This window comes from Colius striatus, chromosome 20 (assembly GCF_028858725.1).
Source record: "Colius striatus isolate bColStr4 chromosome 20, bColStr4.1.hap1, whole genome shotgun sequence".
NCBI lineage: Eukaryota > Metazoa > Chordata > Aves > Coliiformes > Coliidae > Colius > Colius striatus.
Genome location: NC_084778.1, coordinates 2,427,400 through 2,450,579, shown reverse-complemented (window position 1 = coordinate 2,450,579; position 23,180 = coordinate 2,427,400). Strand labels below are relative to the sequence as shown.

Genomic DNA, 23,180 nt, shown 5'->3' with positions numbered 1-23,180 from the left:
TAGGCGCCGCGCGCGCGGATTGGCTGCCCGGCCCCGCAGTCCGCGCGAGCTGCGGGTGCTCCAGTGTGCGCGCGGCCGGCGCGGCAATTGGTGTCTCTGTGGGTCTCTCTGTGTCCCCCCTCGTCCCTCAGCCCGGTTTAGCGGCCTCCGCCATGGCTTCGGGTAGGTGCTTCCAGGCCCGGCGGATGGAGGGAAGAAGTCGGTGACGGTTTTGCTTCCCGTCGCCAAGCGCGGGTGATGGTTGGGCGCGGGAGGGTGGGCGAGCCGCCATGTGGCGCAGGTGGAAAAGGCCGCGGCCATGTTAAGGGAGAGAGGCGGCCCGTTCCCTTCCCCTCCCCGTCCCGTCGCTCCCTCACGCCGTTAGCCGCCCGCTCACCGCCCGCTCCGCGCTCCCAACCGGCGGGGAGGGGGAGGGGAGCCACGCCCCCGCCGATGGCCCCGTTGGCCACGCCCCGCGCCCAGGCCACGCCCCCTCCCGGGACCCGCCGCTCCCTGGGGCCGCCCCTCCCCGGGCGGGGGCGTGGCCAGCGCGGCCGAGGCCACGCCCCCGAGCCGCTGTCGCGATGGGGCGGCGGGACGGAGTCGCGTTGGGGTCTCCCGCTCGGGTGCTGCGTGGGATGGAGGGTCCCCCTTTCTGCGTCTGGACTAACCCCTTTTTAGGTCTAGATTTCCCCCTTTTTGGGTCAATCCCCATCTTCGACTTGTTCCTCCACCCACTCGGTGTGAGATGCGGCCCCCCTTTTTGTTTGTACCCCTCCTTTCGGTCCTTCCCCTGTGTACCCCCCCTCCTTCAGTGTGAGATGACGCGTTTGTGTGCTCCTCTTTTGGCTCAACACCTCCCATGGGATGCAAACACCCTCTTCTTCAGGAGCATGAGATATGCCCTCCCCACCCCCCCAGCATGGGACCCGACGTGGTGTCTCAGTATCTGCTGCATCTGCTTTGCATTCTGCTCTAGCAACGCCCCTCTCCCTCCCCGAGGCATTGCAAAGGGTTAGCTTCACAGCCTCCCTGCTGTGGAGTTTAAAATGCACTGTCTTTTCCCAATGGATGCCTTTACTTCAGTATGGAGTCAATATATGTCCCACATAACTTGATGCAGTCCAGCTTTTCCTCAGGCTTCTGTGAGCATCTTGTGTTCCTGTTTCTTCATCCCATTTGAGGTGACAGTGTTTTGGGTTTTGGTCCCACCAACGTGCCCCTGTGGAGACACAGATAAGTAGTGTAAGCAGAATGGGAGAATGAATTCCAAAGCCCTGTGTGCTGGTGTAGAGTGAGCAGTTTTGTTAGGGCTGAGCCATTTTAGTGTGTCTTGCACTACATATATGAATGATAGAGAATAACCACAACGCAAGGTATGGCAAAGGAATCTTATGGAGGGAACAGTTCTCTGCCGTAAAAAGAAAACAATGTCCAAAGCCATGGTAAAATGACTTTGGAGCATGAATTCTTCTACTGAATGAGTAAAGTTGGGCAGTGAACTAAAACCACTTTTCTTCCCGGGCCTCAGACTTTTTTTAAAGGGCTTTTAGTTATGAAAAGACAGTGAAAAATTTGTATAGCAGTGCAAAAGGAGGAGGGTGTTTTACATCTGAGTGGAACTGCTTTATAGGACATGTGAAATGGAACATTACCAAAGCTGAGATGAGATTAAACAAATGTAGTCTCTTGCAGAGTATGAAATGTGATGCTTTGTGTTGCTTTGAGAAGAAACTGCCATTAAAAATGTTGCTTCATATCTGAATAGCTGAGGGGACATTCTCATCTTGGAAGTGTCAGTACTAGCAGGATTGGCTTTATAACCAGATGAGGGAGGTATAATGAATAGACTTGTTGCAATTTGATGGGTGTTTTGATTGGAAAAACATTATAGTAATTTATAATTTATTGTAATCAATTCTACATGTCAGCTTTTTAATCAGTTTTAGGTGTAGAGGTTAGAGAGAGAGTGTGGGAATGACTGAAATCAGGGATGGAAGTGGAGAAGTTCCTGGTAGTTTTCGTTAGGCTGTAGCACCACAATATTCATACAAATTCTTGAAGTGATTTAAAAGGGAAGAGAAAAATTGCAGGGCTGTTATCCAGAGTGACAGTACTGGTGTGGAAAGGAAGGAGGTGTTTGAGTTTTGACAAGAAGGTGGCAATTTCAAGCAAAAAAATGACAAGAAGAATTGAGGCTTCCATGTAGAAAGCAAGATCAGCAGAGTCCGTGGGGTTAAGAAGTTGGAGGATGTAGAGCAGCTTGGTTGTGTGGGTGTCTGAGAAGATGAGGCCTGCTCCTGACAGTCTGGCTTCTGAGGGGTCTGAGGTTGATGGACCAATGTGTGTGTGTTCTGTGTGTCTGCATCTATTCCAAAATTGGTAGGAATGTGTGCTTTCCCCCCCAAGTAAGACCTTTTAACATGTAAAAATATGCAATTCTGTAGAAGAGCAGGAAATCCACCATTGTGCAATTAAGATATAATAAGGTGATAAGCTAAATCAGTAAAGACAAAGCATTCTGTGCAAGAACTGAGTGCCAGCTAGCAGGTAGCTTTTACTAATTAGATGCTGTACTTTAAAAGCAGGTCAAACAATGTAAATACACTCGTTTATTTGTTTATCTTGAGGTCATATTTTGCAATTCTCATTCTTAAAGTAATAAAACCTGCTTGGACTACTTGTGTGGAGATGGAATGGTTTGAGTGATCAGTAATGTTTCTGTTTTTGCAGCATGAAAGGAGGAAAATATCATGGTTCCTCCATCCCTGATTGTACATCTCCAGATTCTGCCCATGTCTGTGCCCTTTGCAAGACTTTGCCCTTTGCAAGACTTTGCCCTTTGCAAGACTTTGCCCTTTGCAAGAGCTTTCTTAGGGTGTCTTCAAAAGGGGTTCAGTGGGACTGACCTACTTAGTTTTGCTTGATGAATGAAGCTGTTGCATTCCATCCATGGTGATGGCACAGTGTTCGATGGCCGTTAGAGGGGGCTGTGCAGTCCTGAATATTTGAAGAGATGCCTGGAAAATGGGATTCAGATCCTTCAAAAGGAAAGTTCAAAGTGGCTGCTCCTATGTTGTGTCCCTCATGGCCTGTGCTCCTGGTCTTAGAGTCTGAATAAAGAGGAGGCTGTCTCATTCTGCAGGGAAAGTGGTCTCATTATCCAGTGTACTTGAACCTTTCCCCTTCTCCCCAAATTTGTTCCTGTTTTGCTAATAGAGGAATAAAATGTTCACTGGAAGTTCCCAGTATGACTTACCTTCTGCTTTTTTTCCCTAGACTCTGGGAGTTACAGTCAGTCTGGGGGCCAGCAGAGGTATGTGGTTTTGGCTGTTAGCAATTAAATCTGCAAAATAAATGTCTATTTAGGATTTCCATTGTGGTTTGATCTTTGGGCATGATACAATGTGGATATGTTTTTGGAGTTACAGGTGCAGAAAGCTTGCTGCCATGAGCCTTAATTAAGATGCTTTATAAAACAGGGGGGAAAAGTTACTCCTGGAGAGAAAACAGTAAGCAGGTTTAAATTGGAATGACATCTCTTAATAGTAAGAACTTTTGGTCATGTGTCTGCCTTAAGCTGGTCACAAAGATTTTAGTCAAAGGTTATAGGAGGGTAAAGATGGTGGGACAGATAGGTGTAAAATGTTAGTTTTCCATTTCACTTTCATCTTGGAGAGAACTTGTTTTGTTAAAGTGCTCTGGCAACTCTGCAGTTGTCAGATTTAAAAGCCATTTCCTAAAATAAATGCAATTAGGGAGGGGGAAATGTGTGTGTTTTAGTGCAACAAAAGTGTTTTTGTGGAAGCATGAACATCACAGCTAATGTTGACTGTGCTAGTGAAAGTCATACATTTCTATGCATGTAGCACTGCCTGAGATTCAGTTTATATCTGAGTTTCAGCACATAGTTCTTCTGTCAGTTCACCAAGTCTTGGCGTGGCAGAACACTGAGTAAGTATGATCTAAAGCTGGTGCAGTTTTTGGTGATGTTACTGTTGAGTCCAGCAAATAACCACATTGACAGTGATGAGCTCAAATCAAGTTTCCTTTGTAAGAACATGCTAAAATCCTGAAATGCCTTTGTTTCATAGGATTAATGTTTTCTGTCATTCTGAAGAATGTGTCAAATTACAGAAAACCCAACTTGCATGTACTTTAAACTTACACTTAGAGCAGAAGCCAAGGTCATCACTTCTGACAAGACAGCTGTGGTAACCATTAGTTTATTGATGCAGTTCTAATATACCTACCACTGCAGTGCTTGAATTAAACACCTGGTTTGAAATGAAAGCAAAGCATCACCAACAACACCTTTACTTTCTAACCCACGTTGAGGACGCTGTAAACACTTCCTGATTGCACTTTTCTCTTACAGCTACTCATCCTATGGCAACCAGAGCAGTCAAAATTATGGGCAGTCACAGGTGAGTTGAGAAAAAACCATTGTGTCTTTTAAAGCAGATGTTCCTTGAGTGAAAAGAACTGTTTCTGGGTGATTATATCTGGACCAGGAAGAAAGCTCTCAGCTGTTCTTGATGGGAAGGCTGTAATTGCCTGCTGTGGAAGTTACACTTATTAAGTTACATGCTTGAAATTACAGGGATATTCTGGTTATGGGCAGAGTGGAGACAATTCCTCCTATGGACAGAACTATGGAAGCTATCATGGGAGCTACGGACAAAATCAAACAGGTTTGGCTAGCTTGTTAATTCATTGGCAGCATTTGAGAGGTGAATATGGACTAAAAATGATCTTCCTCCATTTCCAGGTTATGGACAAGATTCCCAGGGGTACGATGATGAATCCAGTTATGAAAATCAGAATCAGAGCTCTTACAACCAGCAGTCTTATGGCAGTCAAGGGCAGAAAGGGTCATCTAGAGGGTAAGGAAGCCAAGCTCAACAGTATTTCAAGTACTTTCTTGTAGTTGTATATTCTTAACTAGAGCCATAAAAACTTTCCTGCTGTCATTGCTGAAAAAGAAGTAACATCTGAAAACACATGTTCTTAAGGTGTTTTTCATGCCTGAAAGAGAAGGAGGTAAGGGAAGAATATTTGTTTATATAAGAATGATGGATGCAGTTGTTCTCTCAAGTCAAGCTCTAGACATAGGCTTTAGGAAGTCTTTGGATAGTGACTCCAATTAAAAATGGACTTGAGAGAGAATATTTTGATTAGGGAAAAGATCTTTTGAGTACCTCCTGAATAATATTCTTTATATAAGCTTACAATTCTTATTAACTGAAATAAGCTGTTAGCAAAGAAATTCTTAGCTGTTTTTAGATCTACAGACTTATCTGGCATAGAAAGAGGAGGTGAAAGAGGAGGAAAATACTCAGAAATGTTGTCTAAGAAATATCTTTTCTTTTTCCAACAAGGAGGATTCTCCAAACACCAGGTTTTTTATATCCTCATCATTAAATATATATATTAATATATGATAATGTATAATGAGTATACATAATGGAGGCTGATTCTGTACTTTGTGCTATTGCAAATGTATTTTGCTTGTTAAATGTTGTTCTACTTGAATCAGTTCCAGGAGGATTAATGATACAACTTTGACAGTAAATTGGGAAATACAGCTCAACTGCCTGTAACAACATAGAAGGCCTTTTGGTGCAGAATACCTTTATTCCCTAATGTACAAGCTGTGTGCATACTACACCTCAAGGTTACTGCTCTCCTTAGATCTTCATTGAGGATCATGTGACCTCTTTCAAATACACTGTCATGTGCTAAACCTGATTCCAAGGTCCAAATATTCCTGTGGGTCTTTGCAAGCTGATAAAACAGCCTGGACCTACAGGTTTGCTTGGTTTTGGAGTTGTTATTACAAAACATCTCAATATAAAGAAACAGGGTCTTCACCTGTCAGCAGCAGATGCTGTTGCTCAGTGGTTTCTTTGCCCTGATGGAGGCAGGTACACATTCCAAGTTTTGCTTTGCTTTGTTTTCTGAGCATTTATTAGAGCTGTGCAAAGGTACAGGACTAGGCAATAGTGCAGTTTTTGACTCTGTAGACATCCAGTGGAAAGAAAATGCAGTAGGTCATAGATTCTCCAACAAATAGTTTTTGATCAAGACAATGAAAAAGTGACATAGGAGGGAAACTCTTCAGTGTGTGGTTGGAACAAGTAAGGAGAAACTGAGGAATTAACTTTGAAGAGGGTGGCTACAAAGTTGTAGCTCTCCCATCCTAAGGGAGGGAAGGAAAGAAGACCATGAAATAGTGGATGGTGTCAATGATGCTTCCTTCATTGGTGATGGTGCAAAGGCTAAAGTGGAGCTGATTTTTTAAGTGAAGATACAACAAAAACCTTTGCAAGCTCTGCCACTGGGATCAGTTGTCTTAAAGTTAAGACAAGTTGTGAATTTTCAGCCATTATTTTGCTCTCTATTTTGTGAACATTTAGCTATTAATACAAATTCTGTTTATTTTAAGTGGAAGAGGCTCTTATGAACAAAAGTCAAACTATGGTCAGCACCAAAGCTCTTATGACCAGCAGTCAAGCTATGGACAAAACCAAGACTCTTATGACCAGCAGTCAAGCTCATATGACCAGCAGTCGGGCTATGGCCACCAGAGCTCATATGAACAAAAGTCAGGCTATAACCAACACCAAAGCTCATATGGCCACTCTCAGCAGTCCTACCAGTCTCAGAAGGGAAGCTATAGCCACAACAACCAAGGTAAAATTCCCAGGTTGAATTCTGTATCAGCTGATAAAATTGAGCAGGAACACTGTGAAAGAGTTGGATTTCCTGCCATGGGTGGTTGATTTGATGAATAGTTAAAGCTTTTTATCCATGTTGACATTCTTGGGGAATATTTTACTTGTTAAGACTCTCAAAACATTGTGCAGAGATGAAAAAGCTGTTGGGGCCCCCAAAGTTGTTGTGTTTGCATTTGTTGGAGGCAGCCTTGTAGTGAGTTCTGCAAATTCTAGATGGGCTTTTCTTGTAAGTTGTTCTTCCTGCATGATGCTGACATGTCTTGGTCAATATGAAGAGCTTTTGTACTTCACATTCCAGCTTTATTACTGTGCAGTTGAATTCTGAGACAGAAGGAAATGAGATGTTGAAGATCAACCCCCTTTTTTTGCTGTAGCTTCACTCAAGTGGCACAACCCCCACTCTTTATCCTTGTCCTGCCTTCATTTATGTCTTTTGCAAACTGGGAAGGCTACATTGGAAGCAGAATGAGAAATGTATCCTAGACAATGTGTGTTTGATGTTTGGGAAGTGTGGTTCATGTTCAGAATGTTTACATTCTGAGATTCCTTGTAGCACTGAAAGCCAAAGGAGGTAACTGGAACAAAATCAAACTTTGCTCCATCACTTTGTGGCATGGATAATGAAAGAGAGATTTAGGAGATGATGCTTTCCAGGTTTAAATGGCAAACTTGAAGGGAATGGGGGCAGTCAGGTGGGAATTTTCACTTCACTGAATTTTGCACTGAGGGTTTCTCCTTTTGCTTTGTTTTACTCCTTCCAGATGATCGTCGTGAAAAGAGTAGGTATGGAGAAGATAATAGAGGATATGGCGGGTCACAGGGAGGAGGTAGAGGGGGATATGACATGGATGGAAGAGGTCATATGTCTGGATACAGGTAAGTGGTCTCATTCCAGTGCCTGCAGTTTCATACCTTTATTTCTTACTCTTTAGCTGGCTTTAATTTTGTTTGCTATATGTCTGTTCTAGTGGTTGATAGGGCTGGGACAAAGGCTGGACTCAATGATCTTAAAAGGTCACTTCCAGCTGAAATGATTCTGATTCTCTGATTCCATTCCTAATGTGGTTCACATTTAGATTTCCAAAAAATGGAAGGTTTCCTAAACTAAACCTTTCTGCACTGCACAGAAATGCATTCTGCTGAGGAAAAGCTTTTGGGTTCTGACAGATTGGGACCATTCATTTGATTGTTATGACACATAGCTGCATTTTATTTACATGGGTTGCCAAACAAAAACTGCCTGAGCCCATCCCTTGAAATGAGATGTTTTAAAACATGTAAAAATGTGTTTTCAATGACAAAAAACCAACAGCCAGAGGTTGAGAAGGTCTGATAAAAGTAGGAGCTAAGGTAGCCAACATGTTAGCAGGGGAGTGTTTTGAATTGACAATGGTAAATCATTGCACTAAGGTTGGCTGATTGTCTTTGTGCTTCTCAGTTTAGGAATAATCTCCTAATAACATTAGATGTTCTTTGATGTTTTGGGGTTTTCTCAGTTTTGAACTTCCACTAAAGTACAGCTTTTATTATTGGTTTAGCTAGATGTCAGTCTAAACACATTTATTTGAGATAGATTTGAAGTGCTAACAGCACTGTTACCTCTTCTGCCATTGCCTTAGGCCCAGGTCCTGACAAAAAAAATAGGCACACATGTAATTTTGTGCTTGTGGATGATTTCATGTTTAGGACTGAGAGACTGGGGCCTTTGCTTTGAAGCCTATTGAATTACTCCAGATGATGTTATTGTTTCTTAATGAACTATGGCATTTGGCTTCCCTTTATGTACCTCTGAAATGGTTGGGGGTATAGAGTGCTCACTGAGGCAAAGTAACAACATTGAAGCTTCCAGAGAGCTTTGAAGTGTTGTTTGTCAGCACCACTTAACCCTGTGATAGGCTGCACAGTTCTGGGTTATTGCTAGAACTTCGGGTGAAGAGCTTGAATCATCCAATGCTGTCTGCACTGCTTTAATCATTCAACAGTGTGTTAAGACTTGGTTACTTATAAAAGTAGTTGTTTTTGAACTGTATTTAGAAGTTTCATGCTTCTAAGGCAATCCAGACAGTGCTTCATGGCTTGCTGCTTTGATGATGTAGGTGGAACTTACCTCTCCTAATTAGATGTGACAACACAATTACAGAAGCATGTTAAAAGTCAGTTTGCTTGGGCTTTTATACAAGGTCACTAGCAAAGTAACTTCTAAGTTAATTTTCAGTGAAAACGAAACAATTGGTTTAAAATGAGCTTTTCAGTGTGGATGAGGCTGTTCTGCACTCCTGTCACAAAAGCTGGGTTTTGAGAAAGTCATTTCTAGCTGAGCCCTTTGCAATAAGAGGGATGAATGTGAGCTTCAAAAAACCCTCACTTTGGGCAGATTCTGTTACTTTGAAACAAACTTCTGTCTTTGCAAGAGATAAATGAATGTCTGTGAAAATAAAACCTCTTCCCATGTTTGTCCAAAATGTGAGACAAATGCTGTTGCCACATCCATGTAGATAATAGTGTTTCAGTGGACTTGAAAGCCAAAGGAAGGAAAAGAGTGGAGGTGACTGAAGAAGTAGAGGAGGGACAATATAGTAAAGATGGAAAGCAGCTGTTAGGAAGTCTGTCTGTGGTGTGATGCAGCCTTTAATGCCATTGTCAGTGATTCTTTTCCTGAAACTATAGTGTCATGTGTATTTATTCAGTCTTTCTGCATCGTTATGACAGATGCTTCTGATGTACATCTGTTACCAAAGTCATGCTTGTTAGAAAAGTGTAAAAGGTTAAATTCTAGAAGGTATATAATCAAGGGGAAAAGAACTTGTAATAAGGTAAGAAAACTCACGCTCAGCTCTGTGAAAATGTGGGGTTTCAGGGTAGTGTTTTGGTTTTATTTCCTTGGGTTTCTTTTCTTTTTCCCCTAAAAGCAGCTTGTGTAGAAATGTGAAGTCTAAATGCAGTAACTAAATGCCACATTGTTCAATCACATTTTACTGCTTACCATTAAATGGTGGAAATTCCATAGCCATCAGGAAATTATCTACACATTTTGTCTACAGGTATTTGTACTGCTGAGAGAATGTAGGCTTTGCCTCCTACAGCAGTGTCCTGGTTTGGGCTGGGAGGAAGTTAATGATCTTCCTAGTAGGCTGGTACAGGGCTGTGGTTTGGGTCTGTGCTGAGAACAGTGTTGATAACCCAGGGATGTTTTCATTGGCACTGAGTGGTGCTGCACAGCATCAAGGCCATTCCTGCTCCTCACACTGCCCTGCTAATGAGTGGGCTGGGTGTGCACAAGAGCTGAGTGAGGGAGTATGGCCAGGAGAGCTGACTCCAGCTACCCAAAGGGCTGTTCCATACCACAGGATGTCATGGCCAGTATAGCAACTGGAGGGGTTGATCAGGAGGGGTGGATCACTGCTCAGCCATCACTCACTGTGTGGGGAGCAATTGCATTGGGCATCACTTGAGTGTTTTGTTTTTTTCCTCCTTGGGTTTATTTCTCATTTTCTCCTTGTTAAATTCCTTCTCATTACAATTATTATGTATTTTATGTTTCATTTCAGTTATTAAACTGTTCCTATCTCAACCCACAAGTTTTACTTTCCCCCTCCCCCCACTGATTCTCCTCCCCATCCCACTGGAAGGAGGAGGAGTGGCTGTGTGGTGCTCCATTGCTGGCTGGGGTTAAACCACAACAAGTGGTTAGAAAATAATGTGTAAATGAGTTCTGTCAGCACCAAAAAATTATAGTTCCTTGACATTACCAAAAAACCCTAACAGCTGACTTGAGATCATAGTGAGTGACTCCTCTGTGTTAACTAGGAATAGAAATTTTGTCTTCACTGGCATTTAAATGTGGGGAGAACTTGTTGCAGCCTGTTCATCCCTAAGAGCTTTATCCAGTCATTGCTGTTCTGGCAGCTCTCTGGTCCTGATCTCCTCTGTAGTGCTGGCTCATCAGTGCACCCTGTTTGCAAGTGTCATCGTTGACTTGCATCTGTCCTGTGCTTGTGCTCAGTGACTTCAGCTGCAACATCAATTCTCCTGCAAGACTCTTGTGAGTTGCACTGGCTGGTGGAAGCTTATCCTGTGTGCAGAGCTCTGAGAAAGTGCCAAAAATCCCTCTGGAACGCTTAGGGCAAAATCAAATCAGTATATTTAAATCTGGAGAGCTTTCATTTCTTTGAGTAACCTTCATAAAAGTATTTCAGAACGTTGGTAATGTCAAGATATGAATTGTTGTGCTGAGAATGAGAATTACTTGAAAATGCACTCTAATAAATGCTTTTAGTGTTGGTTTCTTTCCTTTTGTACCTGTACAAAGTCACTGTAGCACTGAGAAGAAAATACCTTTTGAAAAATTACTGCCCAGATTCCCCAGCTGATACTGATATGATAAAGAACAATTGTTTTCTTATGCATCAAGTGTTCACCTTTTAGTCTTATTAACTTTGGGTGTCAAAATTATTCATTCCTCAGATTTTTTTTTAATGGTCTTGAATTACATCTTTGGGGATTTTAGTAGAATTCTCCCACCCTTTCATTTCAAAGCTTGAAAAATGGATGGTCTCCTTAATCTGTGTTTTGGCTAAGAAGCAAATCTTTTCTTTAGTTTAAAAGCCACAATAGAAGAGTCTCATCTTTGAGCTCATTTGGTTGGAAAACAGAAACAGCAGGTCTTGAGAATACAGAGTTTTAAGTTGTTCTTCCAAGTTTCCTTGTAGAGTTAAGTCACCTTGTTTTTAGAGCCTTCTTCTGCAAGGTAAGGAATTCATTGCTCATTGTGGTTGTGGGACCAAATTCTTCTGGTTAAGCACTGAAGTGGGAAATGCAATAGCAGTACAAAGCAGGTTTGACTTCCTTTTGGGATAACTTCTGGCAGTCAAGGAAGCCCTACCTGTGCCACTGCCCTTCTTGGAGAATCTTTGGATTGAAGGGGAGATCTGTTCACAGAGTCTGTGTTGGTGGAAATACATAGACACAGTTCAGAAGAAGATTTGCTGTTCCATTAGGATTGGTCACAGAAATCCTACCTTTGTTCACCATAGATTTGGTTTGATTTGTTTTTCCTGTTGCTGCCAATTTGATGTTGATGCACTACAGACAGTAGTCACCTGTGCAGCTTAATTGCTGTGCTAGCTGTTATGAGAGAGAATCAGCTTATTGTGATTTAAAGAAGCTACAGTTATTGTGAGTGGTTTTTCCAGCAGTGCACTTTGTGGTCAGGATTTGTGTTCTCCCTTGTATAGACTTGAGCTTAGCCTTATATAGACTTTGGAAAAACATGAACAGAGGCAATAAATATAGGCAGCCAAAAAAAAAAAGCCATCTGTCAGTGACTTTATTGGTGCACAAAGCATTCCTTTCTTGTTTGTAAAAAATACATTCTTAAGTGGAACTCCCACATGCTTGGTGAGACATAGATGCATGTTGGAGGCTGGAGTTTGGTTCCTGAATTCTTGGTGCTGCCTCTGCCAATATCTAATCAGTTTTTGAAAGTATGTCTTTATCTGTAGTGTTCAGCTCTCCATGTAACTGTGCCTGTGATTTAAAGACTTACTCCCAGCTGAAGTAAGCAATGTTCAGATGAACTCATGTAGGTGATGTTTGATTATTTGGGTGTAGCAGAAAAGAACATCTGATGATGTTTCTTTCACAGCAGTTAAGTTTTTGTCGTTATGAATGGTGCCATGTACACGTTCTGGCTGCTTGCAGTTCAGTCCCTTGCTTCAATGATGTTTGTTGGTGACATTGCTGAATTTTAGCTACCTGTTTGTAGTTCCAACATAGGATGCTAAAACCCCATCCTCTACCTGGTCACCCATCTATTTGGTCTGTGTGCAAGACTGAACTGTGAAACACTGCAGTTACCTCTTGCACATGCACTGTGACAATGGTGTAGCTGAGACTGAGGCTTGAATTTTGGATCTCATTGGATAATGTGTTTCTATAGACATCAATTACAAACCAATTAGAAAACTGAGGGTTGCACTTGTTAGTGTTGGGTGCAGAATCACTGGATCACCAAGTTAGGAATAAGACATCTGGTTGTGGCTTCAGTGATGTGTCATATATCCAGCTTGCTTGCTTCTCAGACCCATAGTGCCCAGGTTTTTACCCCAGCAAAATCCTCACTTCTGTCAAATCCTTTGTTAACCATAAACTCATTTTCTGTATGTTTTTGGATTGTTGGGGTTTTCTCTTTTATGGCTCTGCTGCTGTATGTTTTGAAAGCAGAAGACATACACGTTCTGGATAATGCTGAACGTACTGATGAGTTGGGATCATACTCTAGGGTTGGAAAGCTTTGCTATCATCATTTCCATGGTTGATGTGGTAACTCCTGTTATTTCTGAGTTCAGATCCTAGAGGAGCAAGCATCCTACTGACAATTTTTCTGTCATAATGAAGTGTTGGGGGTTTTTTTAAGCTGAAGATGGCAGAAAGATATTTACAGTAAATTTTATGATGATTGTGTTTTTATCATCAGTCCTTCAAAACAGCCAGCCTTGAGTAAAGACCAGCTCTGATGGTGTATGTGAAATGAGTTAGTTTTACTTCTTTAATGAGCAGAATGAATTGTGAGAACCACAGTGCAATTTATCATTCAGATGGGGGTTTTCTTCTGTGAAGCACTTCAAAACCAGCAGCAAAAATGTAAGAAAAGTCACAGTAAGGGGGATAATCTGCTGTGACAGACATCTAATTCTCCTTATGGATTGTCACAGAATGTTAGTCACCCTTCTGATGAGGTCTCTGTTAACCCACAAGTGGTATCTGTGGATTAGTTGTGATGTTATCTGTTGGATTGGTTTTGATGATATCTGTTGCAACTCTATTTCTTTGTCCCTCACTTTGGGCAGATTTTGTCTATAAATGTTAAGTAAGCAACACCTTCCATTCACCACTTTGCATTTACTCTAACAGAAAACAGATACCCAGAGTGCCAGACAAGTTACCCCCTGATTTTACTTCATTGCCTTTTGCTGGGGTACTTGTGCCCCATGTCTGGACTCTCATGTGTTGACAGACTGAATTAAAACCTGGACTGACTTTCAGTTGTAAAGCACATCACTGAAGAGGCTGCTGGTACTGGCACGATAGTTCCAGAGTCTGGAGATAGCCCTCTGCATCAGGGTTTGAACTTACACTGCCTTTATCTTTGCTGCTGTGGGTGAAAGCTGTCAGGATTAGGTGAAGCTGCCTGATTTTGAGGTGGCAGCTGTTCCCCCCGTGCCGAGGGAGGCAAGCAGGCAGTCGGACGTGGCATCACAAGCCTTTCTCACACTTGGTTACTGAATTTCATTTGAAAATCCAGTGGTTATATTATTTTCCCCTGAAACCTTTGAATATTGGTTATATTATGTTCCTAACATGGATGCAATTACAAGTGCTGTGGTGAAAAATCCTTCTAGTACAAACATTGCCGTTGCAAACGAGCGAGGGTTTATTTTCATGCACGTCATCAGTGGCTTAATGGTCCTGTTGAAAATCCCCTTTAACCTTTGAAAGTTACTGTGTGTCATCTCTTAACTTGGTCTACATTTTGTGCCACAGGTTTCAGAGTGAATGAAATAAAACTTGACGGCCTCTGCTTTTGAAGCTCACATACACACACCTTCTCTGTCATGTCAAGTGCTCACAGTACAGTAGGTCCCCACGGACCCTTTCTCAGAGAATGGCTGCTACTGCTAATTTATCCCCCTGTATAAATGCATAACAGTGGAGGTTAATTAACATTAGCTCTCCATGCTTCTAGGAAAGTACTAATTATTCCAAGGCAGCAATTACATCTACAATTAAAGCCCATTAACCTTCATGAAAACGCTGTTTCTGTTTTAAACCCAGTTTTTAATGGCAGTCATTTTGGCTTATGGGATGGGAGGAAGTATTGAAACAACCACATGTGTATGGGTTAGTTTAAAATACTCTTGGACTGGATGATCTCTAGAGGTCCCTTCCAACCCCTATGATTCTGTGGTTCTTCTCCAGTGCAGCACCCTGAGAGACGATTCACTTTCACGTAACTGAAATCTTGGAAGGTGAGGAGAAGGTAGAGAATGGTGCTTTAGCTGCCAGACAGTAACTCTCAACATGTCATCAGTTAACTGTAGATTGAGCCTTGGGCTCAGCACATAGAGACTTAAGGAAGAAATCATTTCTTCAATTTTTCCTCTGCAGTGGTGGTGACCGTGGTGGCTTCAAAAATTACGGTGGTAAGTGCCGAGTATCCAAAAATGTTTCAGTGGAAATTCTTTATAAATCTAAAAGCCACCAATATCTTGTTACTATGCAGTAGACAGCACTGTAGCGTTTCGGTGAGGCTGGTGTGTTCATGAGTTTTTAATACACAAGCTCTTAAGCAATAAACTGGATTTCTCCTTTGTCAAATTGCATGAAAGAATTTGTGGAGACGGTGCCATTCACCGGATTTGTTTTAGTTCTTTTCTTTTCTGTTTCGTTTTTTGTTGTTACAAATGCTTCTTAGAAAGGTACTAGAGGTTAAAAAAAAAACCACCCCATAATAACCAACCCAAACATAAAGTGGGAAACTGCTTGGTGATCTGACAACCAGCATTTGCAAGATAACACCAGCATAGCATCAGTGTGGCAAACTGCCACGTGCTGCAAGTTAAAGAACACGTTAACGTGCTACAGACACCTTCTGTTGAACGTTTTAACCTAGATATTCTCTAAGCCTCTGGTTAATGTTTTAGATCTTAGCTGCATTACATACATACTAGAAGTATTTTCTTGTCTCTAAACTTGAAAATGTTGTGCTAAAAATAGTCTTTTTCTTTTTTATTTTTATCTCTTTCTTTCTGTTTTTAACCCCCTGTCTCGTAGGTCAAAGGGATTATGGGCCGAGATCAGACGCTGGTAAGGCAACAAGCAGTGGCTGGGAGTGCATCGTAGCTCTTTGGGTGGGAGTGCATCGTAGCTCTGAGGTCATTTGCTTTTAAAATGTATGTCTAGGAAGAGGAATGTGGCTGCAGTTCCCATGGCTCAAAAGAAATGTAGCTTGAAACTTGTGTTCCTTGAAAGAGATGTGTTTTACTGAAGTGCATGTGAGTTTTTTAGTATCTCTCCATGCAGCAAGGAAGAATTTGTTGGTGAACTTTGAATCTGCTTGAGCCAAGCAGCTGCTTTCCCTTCTAAACTTGTGTTATTGAAAACATACACTGCTTGGGTGGGTTTGGATGTCCTGCCTGGACAAGTTGTGTGTGGGGCAGACAGCTGGTTAGCTGGTGAATGTGTTTGATCTCTGATGTAGTGCAGCTTCTGAAGGTGCTGTGCATGCAGTTTGGAAGTTGATGGTGTGGACATCAAAGTTGTGCTGTCTGCTCATCTGTAGTTTCACACAGGTGTTTCTACAGACATTAATTAAGAACCACATCGAAACTGAAGATTGCACTTGTTGGTGTGGGGTGCAGAGTTACCTTCTTTGGGATTTAAGGGTCTCCTTCTGGGCAGCATAGGCCTGAGCTGAAAGTGTTGCTTCTGTTGCCAGCACAGGAATGCATGGTAAATGTGGTTTATTTCTTTTGTAGATTCAGAGTCTGACAACTCTGATAACAACACTATCTTCGTGCAAGGACTTGGAGAGGATGTTTCAACAGATCAAGTGGCAGACTATTTCAAACAAATTGGTATTATAAAGGTAAGTGAAATGAGAAATCATTGGTAAGAAGGAGGAGAACTCACAGAGCTAGTGTATTGGAAATATCCTGGTATCATTCCAAGCAGATGCTAGCTCTGACTCCCCAGCAGTTGCAGCTAATATTTTATCTGGGTTCCCAGATGACAGCTCATTTGTAAGCTGACAGTACTAGCAGCTTTTCTCTAGTGACATTTAGATTGCTTTGTATCTCTTCTTTAGTCTTCACACTGACACTCTGTCCCTTGCACCACCCTCATACTTTAGCAAGTACACTTCTGTGTTCTGTGGCTGTTTCTTCTGTTTCTGCAGTTCTAATTTAGGGCTTCCTGCACTTGACCTCATGTGTTGTTAAAACTGGGCCCATCATTACTGCATGGAGAGCAGCCAGTCAGTATCCTTCAGTCAAAGGCATCTGTTTCTGCAGCCTAGCTCCAAGAGAATCTCCTTTCTGATGATACTAAGCTGTTAGTGTTTATGCTCTGAACTGACTTTACCAGGATTTCTCCTATGTCAAGTGTACAACCTTTCTTGGCAGACCAACAAAAAGACTGGCAAACCTATGATCAATCTCTACACGGACAAGGATACTGGCAAACCAAAGGGAGAGGCAACGGTGTCTTTTGATGACCCTCCTTCTGCTAAAGCAGCGATTGACTGGTTTGATGGTGGGTGAGAAGACCTGCTTTGTTGATGTTCCTCTTGTTTCTGTGAACTTTTAACAAGAGGTGGAAGAAGCAAATCAGTAACCTCACTGGGGTTAATTTTAGGTGGCTTTTGGGGTTGTTTTTCCCTTTGTTACAAAGGCTTCCATTTCATGGCATTTTGTGTGTGAGAGCTCTCTCTGGGTGGAACAGCAGTGAGTGAAGACCAAAAATGTGTGATGAAACTGTTAAGGTTTGCTGTTGTACCTCAGTCATCCACACACAAAGTGTGAGAGGTGATGTTCATGTCTCATGTGTGTAAGTCATTCAGATCAAGAGAGCTGTAATCTGTGCCAGCATCTGGAGGAGTTTCCTATGGTGCCAGTAGTGGTGTCACTAGTAGTGTGGCAACAGTGATGATGCCAGTCTTGTGCCAAGTGCTTTGCACAGTGAAGGAACAAGGAGTTTTTTTAAGCTATGGGTTCCATGGAGGAAGAGAGCAGATCCCAGAAATACACTGATACAGGACTCTTCAGACTCTGATGCAGGAAATAGAGTGATACTCCTTCACAGGAATGAATCTGAGGGTGAGGGGTGGGGAAGGGTCTGCTCTGGTGACCTTGTGTGTTCACAGAACTTCAGTAACACTGGGCAGAAGGACACATTCTGCATCTGGTGTGAAATGATAGTGTATAAAAAACTGACTGATGGTTTAGATCTTGGTAATAAAATCCAAATTGACTTTTGTTTAGGAGGGTAAAGCAAATATAACTGCACCAGGCACACGTGCAGTCCTGTTTGTTCTGTGGTAAACCTTGTATCTATGAAGAGCTGAGTGTTTGTGTTTGTACAAGTTCATGGTTTTTCCACTTGGGAGCATTTAACTTTTGTGCTGGCTGTCGAACTGTACAAAAGCCATGTTGTCAGACTAGGAGGAAGGACAGACAGAGCTCTAACATCTGAACTACTTATCCATGAGCACAGCCAAAAATCTTTTCAGTGTTCTGATGTGTCCAGTTAAATTGCAACTTACAGGTTGTGTTTAAACTAAGAGAAGTATTTGTGGATTTAAGGTGACCCCAGCCAATAGCTCAGTGTTAGCCATCTCACATTTGGGCCAGTGAAGAGATTTTATTGCAGCATCCCTGTGTTTTTAAGAGCTTTGTAATCAATCTGTATCTGTAAATCATTTCTGTTCTCCTGGACTTGCTGCTGAGTTGTTGGGTGCTGTATTGATCTTTCTCTCACTTCCTGTCTTCCCACAGGAAAAGAATTCAATGGCAATGTCATCAAAGTTTCCTTTGCAACCAGAAGGCCTGAGTTCATGAGAGGAGGTGGAGGAGGCGGCCGTCGAGGTGGGACTAAAACCTGTACAGCCCTTGGCTTTACATAGTTTAATGCTTTTAAACTATTATTACTTTATAAAAGAGAAGCTGACTTGGAAGCAGTGCTTCATCAAAGTATATGGGCCTTTGGGATTCTGTTATGAAAGGGAATAAGAAGGATTGATCCAAGTTAAGTAAACTGAAATCTGTAATCTCTCCTGCACAGCATGGAATTCATGCTTTCCTTTTGAACTGGAAAGTCTCCAGATGGTGTCTCAGCTTTGCTTTTAAAGAGACAGTATAACAATGAGGTTGAGACTGTCCAGGTTCCACATATATAGGTGGGAATTACCAGTGAGTATTTGCTTATTGCAGCAAAGCCTTGAGATTCTCCAGTGCTTCCAGATGGTGTTTAGCAGGGTAAATTATTCAACTGTACCGACTTAGAGCATCAGTTGGTTGTCTGACTCTTTTAATTAAATAGCTGTTAATCTCCCTGATCTCTGCATAATACAGTTTTCTCAGTAGTCCAGTGGATATTACTTACCCTTTCCCAGGAAGCATTCTCTGTGCTGGCTGCCAACAAATATTAGTTCTTCAATAAGGCAGTTTTGTAAGCCGAGAAAGAACAATTCTTCAAGAAGTTCAGTTGGTATCAAAGTTCATAATCTTTTTGATGCAGAAAGATGTTGTCCTTGTGCCTGTGTCAGATGCATCCTGGCATCAGCCCAGACAGATGGTTTTTTGTTAGCTGTCACTAAGCCTGGCCATATGTGGTTGATAACATCCATTGTTAAAGCTGTGTGAAGTTTTGTCAGTGCACGTGTGGGTTTATATTTACCCATTGGCATTTCAGACATACCCAGTTTCCTTTTACTGCTGGGAAAAAATCACCTATAAAAAGTACCCAGTGAACAAGTTTCTCTGGTGCCCATCTGCTCTCCTTTGCTACTGATTTTTCCTCACCTGCCTCAGTTCTCAATCTGTCCATAGGAACGTGTGTGTTTCAGCCATGCAGCTACATTCACTGCTGTTGAGACGTGGTGGTGGCTGAAACTTCTGTTGTCATTTGCCCAAGTCTTCCAGCTGTGCTGTAGCCAGTAGTAAATCACAGAGCAGATGGTCCCTTCCAACCCTGCTATTCTATGACTCTATGTTTAGACACTACTTGCTGCTTTCAGAGTTCCTAATACAGTTTCAGAGGCTTCCCTAGTTGGGATGTATTGGGATTAAACACTTCTCTTTCACCTGAAAGTCTGTCACTTGCATTCTGAAGCCAGTGACAGTCCTTCATAAGTGTTTCTCATGTGTAGGTCAGAGACACTTTCCCCTCCTTCATTGTGATTGTCATTTTGTCTGCAGGTTCCCGAGGTGGCTATGGAAGAGGTGGGGGCTTCCAGGGTAGAAGTGGGGAACCCAAGAATGGTGATTGGGTTTGTCCTAACCCGTAAGTGTCATTTTAATTGGGCAATGCTGTTTCATATATACTCTCTTGAGTTTCTTAGCAGCTAAACTCTGGGGAAACCCTTGTCTTTCCTAGGTCCTGTGGTAATATGAACTTCGCTCGCAGGAATTCCTGCAACCAGTGCGGTGAGCCCAGACCAGAGGATTCACGTCCCTCAGGAGGTGTGTGAAAACAACTGTGTCTCTTCTGAAGCATTGGGAGCCTTAATGACATCTGCAGCTGTTAGAGAAAGCTGGCTGATGGGGCTGTTTGCATTTTCCTCCAGATTTTCGTGGGAGAGGTGGCTATGGAGGAGAAAGAGGATACCGAGGGCGCGGTGGCAGAGGTGGTGATCGGGGAGGCGGCTATGGTGGCAAAATGGGAGGAAGGTGAGTGGCTCCTTGGCTCTTGCTGGCTTTTGGAGCCATACAGGCTGTGGAGTTAATAGGGACTGTGGGAAAAGTGTTGTTTACACATACACACACGACTGTGCTATGAAAATAGTGACTAGAGACAGGAGCATCCAGAGAGAAGAAGTCAATTTGGCTGCTGAAGCGTGTCGAAACACAGAAGACACACAAGTTGGTGTGGAGGTGTTTGGCTGGAGAGCCTGTCACTTGCTCAGGGCATTCCTTACAGCTTTGTATTCTTTCCCTTTACAGAAATGACTTCAGAAACGACCAACGCAACAGACCCTACTGAAGAGCACTGTGAACGTCTTGTTTGTCTCCTCGATGCGTTTGGTAGTGACATTGCCCGAGTTTTTGCCACTTCACCCATGGCCTCTTGGGATAGTGGGATTGAGTGCAACTAGGTTTTGATTTTGGTGGGAGGGACTGGGGTGGTTTGGGAGGATTTTTTTGGTTTTTAAGCAAGACATTGAAATTGAATCTTGATTTTGACATTCTCTCTTCTTCCTCCCATACCTTTTCAACAGGCCCTGAGAAGGAAAAGGACAAACTGTAAAATATTGCCAAAATATGAAGTGTTTTGTAATACTGCAATAAATGCTGATTGTTTTATTTGTGAAATCTCACTGTTTCACAATTACTTCAGTTGTGTGCATCTCCTTTTCCCCTGTCTTCCTGTGGTATAACATGAAAAGTAAGGAGACTCTGGTTTGAAATGGCACTGCTGCTTCGACACTAGCTCTGTGTTGTTGGCAAAAATCCACAGTGAGGTCAGTGCTGAGCCAACTTGTTGTCTGTGCCCTCTGTCCCAGACTTGTCCCCTGCTCCTTCCAGTTTCCCTCTGAGACTGGAGTCCTCCATCTCTTGCTACAGTGTCCCTGCAGCCTTCACGAAGAGCAGGCTGATGGCAGCGTGTCCTCCTCCTGCCAAGGAGCATGTTGTGGCCAGGCCAGGATAGCTCAAAACCCAAGGTCAGGTGGCTCCAAGAAATAAAGGTAATTTACTACATATTGCTGTAGCTTTTAATTGCTGCTTTTGAGGTGTGGGTGATGGCAAAGGAGCATTGTGTGCAGCTCTTTCATCTTTGGGATAAGATGCGGGTCAGGCTCAGTAGATGCATTGTGAGCATTTGGGGTTCAGCACTGAAGCCAAGGTTGGAGGAAATGAGGGAGGCTGATGATCACTCCTCCTTGGACACTCTACATGTGGACAAATTCAGTGTCTTGTGGTTTTGCTTTGAAGATATGAGGCCTGATATTCCTGACTTGCTTCTGTCAAGGACGAGAAGAGTTGGGAGTGCTCGTTTTCAAGCTCATGTGATAACCCAGTGAAGCAGGCTAGAGGGTGCTCTTGCACATCTTGTTGGCAGACCTGAGGGGAGTGGTTGCTGCTGGATGGGGTGAAAAAGGAAAGCAGCTGAGAACAGGATGGAATGTCTCACTGCCTGAGGTTTGTGCCCCAACGCAGCCTTGCTGGCCTGTATCATGGCACAGAGGCTTTCTGGGAGCTGCACCTTGAGCCCTCAAAGCTGTGCAGGGAGAGGTGGGAATGGCTGAGCTGAATGAAAACCAGCTGTGCCAAGGCAGGCACAATGTTGCCCCTTACTTCTGCCTTCCTGGGGAAAGGAACAATGGCTGAAAAAGCTGATACTTTCAATACTGTAAGTGCTGTCTCCCTTTACTGCCAACTCAGCTTCCAACCCTGCTTTGTTCCCAAGCCTGAGGGCACTTGTGTCTTTACTCACTCATGTCACTACCTGACTGGATTACTAAATAAATCAGTATTCAAGCAAGCCACAAAACTGCTGGAGCTGTCACCACCTTCACAGCTCTTCCAGCCTGCCAACCACACTGCAGGTTTGCTTCATGTTCTGCATTGGGCCAAAACCCAACCTGTGTTAAAGACAGGAGACATCATCAGCTGTTTTGTGTCAGAGCAAACTAGCAGGTCAGGCAGAGACAGGGTGGTACTAGTTTGATGGCAAGTATGTTTTGCAGTTGCTTTTGGTGTAGGGAGAGTTAAATTAGAGAGGCTAAGTAGTAAAGGATTGAGTGGATTTTAGCTCTTCCTGGCATGGTAATGTCTGCTGTTAACTTGTTTCACCCTGGTTAAGGAGATTCCTCTTTTAAATACAGGGTCTTACAGTCCTCCTAGGAATATTCCTGCATTTAGGGAGAGAAACCTGAGCAGGTTGCACACTGAAGTGAGTGCTGCTGCTCTTTCCAGGGATTTATTTGTGACACTACAAGTCTTGGGTGCATGGAATGGAACAAGCACGGAACAGAACAACTTGCAACGTGTTCTTAGTGCAGAACATTAAAGATTTATCACCAGCAGTTGTTGTGCATCACATCCAGCTTGTAGGAGCTGCCAGAGAGGAGGAAGGGGGCTGCTATTTTGCTTATCAGTTGTGGTAAATGTTAAGAGCTGCTCCAAGGAGTTGCACGTCACTGAAGTGCTGTTTCATAATGTTGGTTTATAAACTCCTCTTGGAGCTGGCCTCTGCCTGGGACAGGCAGTGATTCACCAGCACTCCAGCTCTTGGCTCTGCAGCACTCAACTGCTCCACTCTGTGCCTGCAGTGACAAAGGAGCCTCCTCCATGCCCAGCTCCCTGGCTGGGGGGAACAGCACTCAGTGCTCCCTGATGTTTTCAGGTGAATATGCTGATGGGATTAAACTGGGAACTCTCTGGATGTCCAAGTTCAAGCTGTGGAGGCATCTTGCTTGGCTTTACTCCTAAACCCTTTCCTAGCTGCATTGAGACCTCCTGTGTTGAATTGAAGGGAGATGGGATTTTTGTCTCAAAACCCAAGGAATCGGGAACGTTGAAGTGACTGGAGCTTGTAGGGATCTATTCATCTGACAATGTGGCTTCAGTAAAACTGCCAGCTCTTTGCCACAGGCTTAACTTCCAGGTTTCAGTTGAGGTAGAAGTCCCAAGGATCCAGGCTCTTTCTTCTGCCCCACTTCTGAGCTCCTACCTAATGCTGAAA

The 23,180-nt window shown here is 43.1% G+C and overlaps 1 protein-coding gene across 3 annotated transcripts; it reads left to right on the top strand.

Moving 5' to 3' along the window:
- Positions 1-43: 43 nt before the first annotated feature.
- On the top strand, positions 44-20,806 carry TAF15 (TATA-box binding protein associated factor 15). 3 transcript variants are annotated; one of them, XM_062012029.1, is made up of 17 exons: positions 44-162; positions 3,259-3,295; positions 4,358-4,406; positions 4,583-4,673; positions 4,751-4,865; positions 6,428-6,675; positions 7,481-7,595; positions 14,886-14,920; positions 15,552-15,584; positions 16,256-16,365; positions 16,901-17,030; positions 18,272-18,361; positions 19,694-19,778; positions 19,872-19,957; positions 20,062-20,164; positions 20,438-20,518; positions 20,713-20,806. In XM_062012029.1, the coding sequence occupies exons 1-16, from the start codon at positions 153-155 to the stop codon at positions 20,475-20,477; spliced, it is 1,377 nt and encodes a 458-aa protein (XP_061868013.1). In that variant the 5' UTR covers positions 44-152; the 3' UTR covers positions 20,478-20,518; positions 20,713-20,806. The 3 variants fall into 3 exon arrangements, with proteins under 3 accessions (XP_061868013.1, XP_061868012.1, XP_061868014.1); XM_062012028.1 differs by having other exon boundaries at positions 20,438-20,806; XM_062012030.1 differs by lacking the exons at positions 44-162; positions 3,259-3,295; positions 4,358-4,406; positions 14,886-14,920 and having other exon boundaries at positions 4,585-4,673; positions 20,438-20,806.
- The last annotated feature ends 2,374 nt before the right edge of the window (positions 20,807-23,180 follow it).

Bases quoted from the DNA above. Each gene is read 5' to 3' on its own strand.
- TAF15 (XM_062012029.1), top strand. The intron at 18,362-19,693 runs GTGGGACTAAAA...TTTTGTCTGCAG, and splicing joins TGGAGGAGGCGGCCGTCGAG to GTTCCCGAGGTGGCTATGGA. The intron at 19,958-20,061 runs GTGTGTGAAAAC...ATTTTCCTCCAG, and splicing joins GGATTCACGTCCCTCAGGAG to ATTTTCGTGGGAGAGGTGGC.